The 12,481-nt window shown below is 38.8% G+C and overlaps 1 protein-coding gene across 1 annotated transcript in view; it reads left to right on the top strand.

The window, feature by feature from the left end:
* The window catches only part of LOC106876317 (pre-mRNA-processing factor 6), a 29,719-nt gene that overhangs the window by 800 nt on the left and 16,438 nt on the right, over positions 1-12,481 (top strand). Inside the window, exons 2-13 of the mRNA XM_014924816.2 lie at positions 66-125; positions 1,660-1,750; positions 2,667-2,864; positions 3,041-3,135; positions 3,956-4,037; positions 4,638-4,766; positions 5,387-5,481; positions 7,081-7,145; positions 8,575-8,702; positions 9,392-9,518; positions 10,623-10,741; positions 11,765-11,927. Of these exons, the coding sequence (XP_014780302.1) occupies positions 66-125; positions 1,660-1,750; positions 2,667-2,864; positions 3,041-3,135; positions 3,956-4,037; positions 4,638-4,766; positions 5,387-5,481; positions 7,081-7,145; positions 8,575-8,702; positions 9,392-9,518; positions 10,623-10,741; positions 11,765-11,927 (1,352 nt within the window). The remainder of the gene's footprint in view (positions 1-65; positions 126-1,659; positions 1,751-2,666; positions 2,865-3,040; positions 3,136-3,955; positions 4,038-4,637; positions 4,767-5,386; positions 5,482-7,080; positions 7,146-8,574; positions 8,703-9,391; positions 9,519-10,622; positions 10,742-11,764; positions 11,928-12,481) is intronic.

Below are 12,481 nucleotides of genomic sequence, written 5' to 3'. Positions count from 1 at the left end.
TGTGTTTTTTTTTTTTTTCTTGCTATTATGGTATTGACAATTTTTCTTTGCTTTTCGTTCCACAGTGCGACTGGATTTACTACTCGTTCTGATATTGGTCCAGCTCGAGATGCAGATGACATTTCGTGAGTATTCAGTTTAAATGTCTAAAATATCTTTTTTTTTCCTACTATGTTTCGTAAATGTAACAAATTCCGGTAAATTTTCAGATTAACTCACGCACGATTTTCACTAGGATGTTAGGGTTAGGGAATTCCGTCCCAAACCCTAACCGTAGCCCTAACCCTAACCGTAACCCTAAACCCTAACCATAAAACTAACCTTAAAACCCTAACCCTGACACCCTAGTGAAGATCGTGCGGGTGTTAACACTAACCCTAACCCTGACCCTAAAACTCTAACCCCCTAGTGAAGATCGTGCTGGTGTTAATCTCCCATACCTTAACCCTTCATCTCCCAGTGTAAAGCTACTCCCTTGGGGTTTATAGTCATGCAAGCTGCATGCCGACCTCACTGGTGCTAGTGGTATGAAAATAAAGTACCCAATACATGCTTTAAAGTGGTTAGCATTATGAAGGGCATCCAGCTGTAGAAACCATGCTGAAACAGACAACAGAGCACGATGCAGTCCTTTTGCTCATTCAGTCCTGTCAAACTGTTCAATCCATGCCAGAATAGAACATGAATGTTGAATGATGAATGATAATGACAATAATATGTCCCCAAGCAATGTAACTCAGTTGGCCTGATTAAAGAAAACAGTCTTCACTCCTTCTTGACTGTTAAGTAGTCAAAAGAACCATCCATCATTTATGGATCTAAAACAACAAACAAGCTGGTTTTAATTTTAATATTTTTTTAATTCTAAAGGCGGTGAGCTGGCAGAAATGTTAGCATGCCGGGTGAAATGCATAGCGGTATTTCATCTGTCTTTATACTCTGAGCTCAAATTCTGCCAAGGTTGACTTTGCCTTTCATCCTTTCGGGGTTGATAAATTAAGTACCAGTTGCATACCTAATCAACTGGCCCCCTCCCCCAAAATTTCAGGCCTTGTGCCGAGAGTGGAAAAGAATATTTTTAATTCTAACTTTAATACATTTGCTTTTAACTTTGTCTCACTCTGTTTAGTATGATCTATTTAATTTTAAAAGTTCAATAAATATTTATAGTCAGGCGTGCATGTGCCGTAAGAAGTTTGATTCTCTACCACATGATTTTAGGTTCAGTCCCACAACATGGAACCTTGGGTGAGTGTCTTCTATTATAGCCCCAGGCTGACCAAAGCCTTATGGGCAGATTTAACTGATAGAAACTACAAGAAGCCTATTGTGTGTGTGTGTGTGTTATTGTCTCTTTGTCTTGATGTTGCATGATAGCTGTTCAATGAATGTCACTCTCATGCAAGTGGTGTCCTTCATTTCCAATCTTCCACAAAGCATTTGGTCATGGGAAATACTCCCTTCCTTGGAAACAGGTAAGGCTTGACAAGAAGGACATCTAGTTGATGAAAATCTGCCTCAACAAACTCCATCTGACCCCTGTAAACATGGAAAAGTGGACATTAAAAGGATGATGATGATGATTAAACACTTTTCTTTGCTTCATCATACTAAGAATGAAAATATTTAACAACAATCTTCTTTCGTTTGTTTATTTAGCGATGATCGCCATGCACCACCCAATAAAAAGAAGAAAGATGATAAAGATGATGATGATGATGAAGATTTGAATGATGCAAATTATGATGAGGTATTTTATTTCCATTGATTATGTTTTTGTCTTTTTATATCTTTTTAATATTTCCTTGTCTTTTTGTCCAGATATTTAAAATGTCTGAGAAACAGTAATTTTGGATTCAAATCTTATGGAAGTTTGATTTTATTTTCATCCCACAAGAATTGGTAAAACAAATACCAGTCCTTTGTCTGTATTCACCCACTATAAATGTATAACCTTGCATTAATATAAACATCATATATGCCTGTGTATCTCATGTGACATACAGGACATATTTTTCTGTTGTCCATGCATCAAATATGATACAGATTCCCATTTTTTTTTTTATTCAACCACCAGAGTAACTTAGGACTTATGATATGAAAGCTGTATATTATTTTGAATGTATGAAACAAGAGCTAACTAAAAGTCTGAAAACAAACATGAATGTTTGGGACAAACTTAGGAAAATGATTTGGACAGGCAGAGGGTTACTGATAGAAAGTCAATCAGTTAAGTGGGCCTTGCATTGAAAGAATATGAATTGTATTTAGGTAAAGTCCACCGATGTAGGAAGTGGATGAACACTATTACTATACAATAGTTTAATTTTCTTCGTATAATTTTGTAAAGTGAAATATCTTGGCTATAGACACAGTTCTAGGTGACTGCTGTTACAAAACATAAACATATAAATGAAGAACATCAGTCATATTAATATCACATTCTTAGGAAGACCTGTAAAGACTATGGTTACTCTCTCTCTCTCTCTCTCTCTCTCTCAATTTATCTTTCTATCTCTCCTTCCTCCTCCCTTCTCCTATCTCTCTGTCCCCCACCTTTCTCTCTCTGCTAAAATCTAATTTATAAAAAAAGATTGGTCTGAATGACAGCTATAAAAATAAGTATGATGTGTGTTAAATGAAATGTGGTTCTTGTCTTTGGTCAGTTTGCTGGTTATGGCGGCAGTTTGTGCAGCAAAGATCCGTATGATAAAGATGATGAAGAAGCAGATGCAATATATGATGCAATCGATAAACGGATGGATGAGAAACGGAAAGAGCGGCGTGAGCAAAAGCTGCGTGCTGAATTGGAGCGGTACCGTCAGGAGCGACCGAAAATCCAACAGCAGTTCTCTGATCTCAAGGTAAACTGGCAGAATACTTTATTCCCTGTGATGTTGAGCAATCCACTGTGGTCCATCTTGTGTTCACCAAACCACTGTAGGCAATGCAGTGTTCACCAAATTACTGTTAGGAATGTATTTAAAGTTTTTCCTGCCATAATTGATGTGTCGACTGAACAAAATGTTTGTGTTTTCAGAGAGAATTGGCCAGTGTTAGCTACGATGACTGGATGAATCTACCTGAAGTTGGTGATGCTAGAAACAAACGACAGCGAAACCCAAGAGCAGACAAGTAAGTATTCACTATCATTGTCATCATCAAAATCATTATCACCACCACCATCATCATTGTCCACATTATATGCCTACTTTCCACGATAGCATGGCTTGGATGGGTTATCATAGTCCCAGTTAGTTCTTATTCAAAGACACTGACCTCTTAGACATGTCAGGGGATCATGTTTCACTTGTACATTCAATATTTTGGGCCTGGCTTCTACATCTGGATACCCTTCTTAACACCAACCAGTTTACAGAATGCACTGTGTACTTTTTTCATGGCACCAGCACTAGAGAGTTGCTATATCCTTGACAAAACCAAAGGGTTCTCCTAATTCTGTGGTGTCTCTGCTTTTTTTCATCTGTCACTTTACACAGTGTACTGGGCACCAATGCTAGTGAGGTTCCCTTGTACCCCATAAGACTAAACAGTCCTCACTAATTTGGTGTGTCTGTTCACTCTAGACAGTATGATCAAGACCATGAAAACTTACTAAGTATGCATAGGTATTGCTCTGTGCTTAAAAAGCACACATATATGTATGTATGTATTTGTGTGTCTGTGTTTGTCCCCACCAACATCGCTTGACAACCGATGCTGGTGTGTTTATGTCCCCGTAACTTAGCAGTTTGGCAAAAGAGACCAATAGAATAAGTACTAGGCTTACAAAGAATAAGTCCTGGGGTCGATTTGCTCGACTAAAGGCGGTGCTCCAGCATGGCCACAGTCAAATGACTGAAACAAGTAAAAGAGTAAAAAGAGTAAGAGTATACCAATGACAATTGCAGATATTTACATATCCACTTATGTTATCCTTTCAATTTCATCACAGGTTTACACCATTACCAGACAGTTTATTAGCAGATGCTGCATCCTCTACGACATCAAACACATCAGTTGATGCTATGCAACAGGTAAATATTCAATACTTTCTAACTTCCAGTTATCCCACTCTGACTTTCATCCTCATTCTGTCTTCCTTGTCTTCTGTCTCCTTTAACCTTTCACCTTCTTCTCTGTACCCCTCTTCCTCCATTAAAGCCATCATGATCACCATCATCATTTTGCTGTCCATTTTTCCTTGCTTGCATTGGTTGAATAGATTTTATTGAGGCAGATTTTCTCTGGACAAATGCCCTTCTTGTTTCCAACCCTCACCTAATTCAAGAGAGGTCATATTTCCCTATGGCCAGACATGTTCTCACAGAATACTGGAAACATTCTGTGAGTGTTTGAAATAGTCTGGAAATACTCATTCACAACAGTCACGCAATATCAAAACAAAAGATGCACACATACACACATACACGATGGGCTTCTTTCAGTTTCTGTTTACCAAATCCATTCACAAGGCTTTCGTTGGCCATAGGTCCTTAGGAGAAGACACTTGCCCAAGATGTCATGCAGTGGGACCTGAACCTGAAACCAAATGGTTGGGAAGCAAGCTTTTTACACACAGCCACATCTATCTTTATATATCATTTGTTAACTAACATTTCACTCTTTCTTTCCAGCAATATGCCGGCCTTGACACACCATTTAGTGATGCCATGTCACCAGGCTTTTCAACTCCTAGCGGTGACATTGATATGAAAAAAATCGGTCAAGCCCGTAACACCCTGATGGATATTAAATTAACCCAGGTCAGTAATCATATTTTTTGTTGTTACTACTACTATTATTATTATTATTATTATTATTATTATTATTATTATTATTATTATTATTATTATGGCAGTGAGCTGGCAGAATCGTTAGCACACTGGACGAAATGCTTAGTGGTATTTCATCCATCGCTACATTCTGAGTTCAAATTACCCCAGGGTCAACTTTGTCTTTCATCCTTTTAGGGTCAATAAATTAAGTACCAGTGGAAACACTGGGGTCAATGTGATTCACTTATCCCCTCCCCCAAAATTTCAGGCCTTGTGCCTTAAGTAGAAAGGATGATTATTATTATTATTATTATTATTATTATTATTATTGCTGTTGTTGTTGTTATTATTGTTACTACTACTACTACTACTACTACTACTACTACTACTACTACTATTATTATTATTATTATTATTATTATTATTAAGGCAGCGAGCTAACAGAATTGTTAGCACACCAAGTACAATGCATATCAGCATTTCGTCTGTCTTTACATAGGTGTTTGTTTTATGATTTTATTCAGATTTCCATATTCATTAATATTGTTATGGCAATATAGTTTTTGTTATATAATGACTTTTTTGACTGTCTCGCCATTTTTTTCCAGGTATCAGATTCAGTGAGTGGTCAGACTGTTGTTGACCCCAAAGGTTACTTAACTGACCTCCAGTCTATGCTACCCTCTCATGGTGGAGATATCAAGTAAGGACTACTTTTGTTTTATTTTTTTTATTTGTCTGTAATTTATATCACTTTCCAATTCCACCCCCAACCCCGTCCCTATATTCTCTTTTAAAATAAGAGTAGTCATGTCACTCCTCCGCAACAAGAAACTTGTTATCTGACCCTTTCCATCATACCTTATATTGGAAGCACATGGCTTAGTTGTTAAGAGTATTAGACTCATGATCATAAGACTGTGGTTTCAATTCCTGGACCAGGCAATGCATTGTGTTCTTGAGCAAAACACTTCATTTCACGTTGCTCCAGTCCACTCAGCTGGCAAAAATGAGTAATCCTGCAACAAAGCAGGTGGGGAATATATATACCATGAAACCAGGAAACCAGCCCTTATGAGTCGGTGTGACTTGAGAAGGTAACTTTACCTTATCATACCTTACAACTCTCCTTATTCTCCTAGTATAAAGTTACCCTCCCTGCTCAGGGTTTATAGTCACAGTCTCACAGTCCAGTGACTGAAACAGGTAAAAGAATAAACAAATGAAGTGACAGATGCTCTGCTGTAAATGTCACCAAACTTTTAAAGCCTCCATCCAAATTTTGAAAGAAATAGGCCATGTCACTGCTTATCTTTCCTTATCACCTCTGGTAAGATAGAAATAGATTTTTGAAATATACTTTTCTCTGCAACATTTCCAGTGGTACCCAGGTAATATAGAAAAGAAAATCTGTAAAAATTGTTCACACCAGGGCAGTTTATACACATCCTCCTCGACTTACGACTGAGTTCCGTTTTGATTGACAGCTCGTAAGTCAATCTGGTCATATGTCGGATTTATATTTTTCAACATTATTTTCATTCAAGCACGACTGATACTTGAAAGTGACTGAGTGAGAGATAGTGGCAGGCTGTGGATGCCTGGGTCTGCGTTGCCAGATGCTGCCATAGTTATCATACAGACAGCTACCCAGCATCTGAAAATCGATTTTTTAATTTATTTTTTATTTCCTTATTTTTTGTGGTTGTAAGCCGAGAAGGTGCATAAGCTACTTGCTGTAGCATTTGCCATGTAAACTTGTACAAATTGTTTTCAACCATACCATACTGCCAATTTTTAGCTGTTCATATTGTATTAAAAAGTTATGTATTATATTCTCAACTGAGTAAAATTATTTTTTACCTTATCTTAAACCATATTTATTATTCTGTATTTGTTTCAAGATGTTTTGATAAAATTGAAGCATTGAGAAATGTTTATTCACAAAGTACTTATTAGCTAAAGAGCTAGACAGTTCAGTCTCTCATTTTCAGACTGTAAGGAGAAATAAATCATTGAACTTAAAGAGGTAAGAGTTGTTTGAGCTTGCACAGAGATTTAAGAGAAAGGAAAATCTGATTTTCTCTGTCTACAAGAGTTGGATGTTGCTACAAGTACAGACTTAGCATAATGTGTTTTGGAAAGGATGGTAAATCTGTGTAGTTCCAATGCACAACCCAGTGCTTTACAAAGCTTTTCACCTCTTGACCTGCACTCTGAACAATAACAATTACTTATTTAGAATGCATCATGATATTGTGAAATTCTTCTGTTCTAATATTGAGATCATTATACTTTACAGTGATGTTAAGAAAGCTCGGTTGCTGCTAAAATCTGTCAGAGAGACAAACCCCAAGCATCCACCAGGTAAGAAACTAGTTAACTTCTTTTGAATATGATTTTATTATTTGTGAAAAGCACCTGTGCTGGCACCATGTGAAAAAGCACCCATGCTGGTGCCGCATAAAAAGCATCTGTGCTGGCACCATGTGAAAACCGCTCGTACTGGCGCCTCATAAGAAGCACCCAGTACACTTTGTAAAGTGGTTGGTGTTAGGAAGGGCAACTAGTCATAGAAATTATGCCAAAACATGACTGGAGCTTGGTGCCGGCCTCCAGCTTGCCAGCTCCTATCAAGCTATCCAACCCATGCCAGCATGGAAAACACATTAAATGATGATGAAATGCACATATCATTGCACTTGTGTTATGATTTTTGCTCATATTTATTCAGCCAAAAATATCATTATCAGTACTTTGGGTTCATGATGGTAAATGTAGATTCCTCTAAGTTAAATGTAGTTCTACTCAAACTTGGATATATATGTATGGTCAGTCAAACAGACTCCAGAGAGACTGGTGTTGGTCTGCATAAGCAAGACTTGTTTTATTCAGTAAAATCAACAAAAACGTACAGTGTACTTGCCAGGGACAGTGTAAAAGGTTGACGAGAATGAAATTGATGAGAGACAACAGAATTGTACCTGTTGTCTCTCTTGAATTTCACTCCTGTTGAATTTTCCCTGAAAAAGAATGCCATCCAAAATGTTGGATTTTCCATTCTCCACATCAAGTTCACTGTACTCTTCTTGTCGATGTTTCTATGAATGTATGGTAAATTCAGTTATACAAACGACCTTGTGGATCAGCCCAATGGTCAGTAGAGAACAGGTACACCGGTTAAAATTGCTACATGACTAGCTTCGTATCATACTCTGTATTGTACTGTGTCATGAAGCCGCATAGCTCAGTGGTAAGAGCATCAGGTTCACAATCATAAGGTAATGAGTTCGATTCCCGGACTGGGCTGTGTTGTGTTCTTGAGCAAGACATTTTATTTCATGTTACCCCAGTTCACTCAACTGTAGAAATGTGTTGCGATGTCACTGGTGCCAAGCTTTTGCCTTTCCCTTGGACAACATTGGCAGCTTGGAGAGGAGAGTCTGGTATATATGGGCGACTTGTGCCTCAGAGGGAAACTTTCTAGATGCAATCCCATGTCCATTCATGACCAAAGGGAGTCTTTACCCTTTACTGCTGAACAAGGCATACAACCGTGTTCTGTTCTACCTCTAGTTTGCCTGATTGATCAGAAATCAGGTTTCACATTCTTATCTCACCTTGCAATGGCTAAAACCATCTCGTCCATGCAAATAGAAAAATTACATGTAAAGCAACGAGCCAAACTAATTCATTTGTATATTACACAAACAGATATATTAAGATCACTCTTTTAAGTCCCATATTTGTCAGATAGTGGAACTAACTCTAACACATGTTATTGATTCTCTTCTAGCTTGGATTGCCTCAGCACGTTTGGAAGAAGTCACTGGAAAAGTGCAGGCAGCCAGGAATCTTATCATGAAAGGATGTGAAGAATGTCCCAAGAGTGAAGATGTATGGCTAGAAGCTGCCAGACTAATGGTAATCTATTTGGGATTGATTGTTAATGTACCATAAAATCCCGTGTAATTTACGCACTTTTTTCGCAAAAATAAAAAATAAACTTTAGGAGATCTTTTACTTGTTTCAGTCATTTGACTGCAGCCATGCTGGAGCACCGCCTTTAGTCGAGCAAATCAAGCCTAGGACTTATTCTTTGTAAGCCTAGTACTTATTCTATTGGTCTCTTTTGCCGAACCGCTAAGTTACAGGGACGTAAACACACCACCATCGGTTGTCAAGTGATGGTGGGGGGACAAACACAGACACACAAACATACATACATATATATAGGACAAGCTTCTTTCAGTTTTCGTCTACCAAATCCACTCACAAGGCTTTGTTCAGCCCGAGGTTATAGTAGAAGACACTTGCCGAAGTGCCGTGCAGTGGGACTGAACCAGGAACCATGTGGTTAGGAAGCAAGCTTCTTATCAAACAGCCACACCTGTGCCTGTTCATCTCCTGCATTCAATGCCCATGTTTCACTCCTTCCATGCAGCTGTTGAAATCATGCCAAAACAGGCCTTGGACCTCACCACAGTCCTTTAGCCTGTCAGTTCCTATCAAACCATCTAACCCATGCCAGCATGGAATAGAAATGCTAAATGATGATGATGATATATCTTTAAACTTAAACTCTTCTTTGACCTTGTTTATTGTTTTTCTAGCCTGGTGACCAAGCCAAGGCCGTAGTGGCTCAAGCAGTTCGTCAGTTGCCCCTGTCTGTCAGACTTTTCATTAAAGCTTCAGATCTGGAAACTGAATTAAAAGCTAAGAAGAGAGTTTTTAGGAAAGGTACTTGTTTACATTTCTATTCTTCTATTTCATTTATGTCTATTGTTTTTATTATGTTTTTTTTACCTCCACCTTCATTATGGCAGAGGTATTGTTTTCAATTGTGTTTGTTTGTTTGGTTGTCCATGGGCAAGATATCTCAAGACCCACTGGATGAATTCAGATGAAACTTTCAGGGATGTTTGACCTCATGACTGGCACGAATTGATTAGATTTTGGGATCAATCTGTTACTGGACAAGGATTCTGGATTATTTTTCCTGTTTTTTTACTTAATTTTTGAGAGCGGTCAGGTTCATTTTCAGTATTCTCGTTTGTGAGAGCTGTCGAGTTTATTTCAGATATTCTCATTTAAAAAATCATCTCTGGCTAATCGTTGAGAGGATGTTGGTGTTGCCTTGGCGGAGGTTTGCGCTCTCTGAGTGCTTTTGTTGTGTATTTGTATCAACGTTTATGGCCATATCGCATTGAAAACATCGGTTCTCACTGGATCACCAGAGTTTAGTGACATTGAGCCTAGTTAGTACTGAGATGGGGAGTGCTTGGGAAACATTGGTACTGGAAACAAAAGGTGATGAGCTGGCAAAATCATTTGCACATTGATAGAAATGCTGAATAGCATTTCTTCCTCTCTTTATGTATTCAGTTCAAATTCTGCAGGGGATGGTGGCGAACCCTGCTGTACTCTTTCACCAAAACTCTCTCTCACTCTTCCTGTTTCTGTTGTGCCTGTAATTCAAAGGGTCAGCCTTGTCACACTCTGTGTCACGCTGAATATCCCCGAGAACTATGTTAAGGATACACGTGTCTGTGGAGTGCTCAGCCACTTACACGTTAATTTCACGAGCAGGCTGTTCCGTTGATCGGATCAACTGGAACCCTCGACATCGTAAGCGACGGAGTGCCAACATGTTAGCTAAACATTATTAGAGAATAGAAAGGCAAATTTGTGGCATTCATGCTTTGCCCAAAGTCATTAGAAATTACTGGATGGTTACCATAAAATGCAAATTAAACCAGTAACTTACCGATACGGCACTGTAAATATAAATCTGCAACCGAGCTTTGCTTTATCTAATGACTCTTTTATTCTTTTATATTTCAGCCTTGGAACAAATTCCAAATTCTGTCCGTCTTTGGAAGGCTGCAGTGGAGCTTGAAGATGTTGATGATGCACGTATCATGTTGAGTCGAGCTGTTGAATGTTGCCCCACCAGCGTTGAAGTAAGTTTTTGTAGTACATTTTATAGCTAGGAGACTGGACTAGTGTAAGAATAAGTGGGAATAAGCACAGGATCAGTGTATTCCATTTTATCAGAGGATATGTGGATGTAGAGTGTGTCGGTGAAATTCATCCCCAAGGTGCTGGTGGAGCAGCAGAAGCAACTCCACATGGAAATTGCTTGGGAGATGTTGGACTGTGCAAACAACACCCAGATTTCATGAAGACCATTATCATTGGTGATGAGACATGGGTTTATGATCTCTGCTCAAAGCATTCCGTCATCTTGAATGAAAGCGAAAATTAAATTAACATATGCTACACGTTTTTACTCCAGGCATAATACAAGTGCTTTTTACCTGGCACTAACACTTTACTCTTTATACCAGTCCACCTGAGACCAGTCCTGGTTCAGTGTTACAAAGTGCTTTACAAAGTGATCTATTTTAAAATTGTTCTTCAAAATACCATATTAATTAAGTGAAATCGTGATGGCACCTGTGCCCAGTGTCGCCTTCCTGGGACTTGTGCTGGTGGCAAGTGTAAAGACATTCAAGTGAGGTCGTTGTCAGTGCCACTGGACTGGCTCCTGTGCAGGTGGCACGTAAAATACACCATTTTGAGCATGGCCGTTGCCAGTACCGCCTGACTGGCCTTCGTGCCGGTGGCACGTAAAAGCACCCACTACACTCTTGGAGTGGTTGGCGTTAGGAAGGGCATCCAGCTGTAGAAACTCTGCCAAATCAGATTGGAGCCTGGTGTAGCCATCTGGTTTCACTAGTCCTCAGTCAAATCGTCCAACCCATGCTAGCATGGAAAGTGGACGTTAAACGATGATGATGATGTTTCAGACACCAGATTAATATTGACAAAGTTATTTTACCCAATTCATTTCTAATTTCAAAATTAATTGAAATAAAGTCAGTAATGGCAGAAAGATGGTAGCATGTTAGAGTACATATTAAACTGAAATTCACTCTCATCTAAATTCTTTGATGAAATCTGATTTATTTCGATTTTTCTAGTTGTGGTTGGCTCTCGCCCGGCTGGAAACTTATGAGAATGCCCGTAAAGTGTTGAATAAAGCACGTGAAAATATCCCAACGGACAGACAAATCTGGATTACTGCAGCAAAACTAGAAGAAGCCCAGGGGAATGAACACATGGTGGAGAAAATTGTTGACAGAGGTTTGTTAGAGTTTATCATTTGTATTATTCTTATTATTATTATTAAGATGGTGAGCTAGCAGAAATGCTTAGCAGTATTTTGTCTGCTGCTACGTTCCGAGTTCAAATTCTGCCAATGTCGGCTTTGCTTTTTATCCTTTCAGGGTCGATAAATTAAGTACCAGTTGAGTACTGGGGGATCAATGTAATCAACTATCTCCCTCCCACCAATATCAGGCCTTGTGCCTATAGTAAAAAGGATTATTATTGTTATTATTAAGGTGGTGAGCTGGCAGAATCGTTAGCATGCCAGGTGAAATGCTTTGCAGCATTTCGTCTGTCTTTATGTTCTGAGTTCAAATTCCACCAAGGTTGACTTTGCCTTTCATCCATTCGGGGTTGATAAAATAAGTACCAGTTGAACACTGGGGTCAATGTAATCAATTCATCCCCTCCTCCTTAAAATCACTGCCCTTGTGGCAAAATTTGAAACCATTATTATTAATAAGGTGATGAGCTGGCAGAATCGTTAGCATGCCAGGTGAAATGCTTTGCAGCATTTCGTCTGTCTTTAT

The sequence above is a fragment of the Octopus bimaculoides genome, chromosome 4 (assembly GCF_001194135.2).
Source record: "Octopus bimaculoides isolate UCB-OBI-ISO-001 chromosome 4, ASM119413v2, whole genome shotgun sequence".
NCBI classification, from domain to species: Eukaryota; Metazoa; Mollusca; class Cephalopoda; order Octopoda; family Octopodidae; genus Octopus; species Octopus bimaculoides.
Note: the sequence above shows the minus strand (reverse complement) of the source record. Positions and strands in the feature narration are given on the sequence as shown.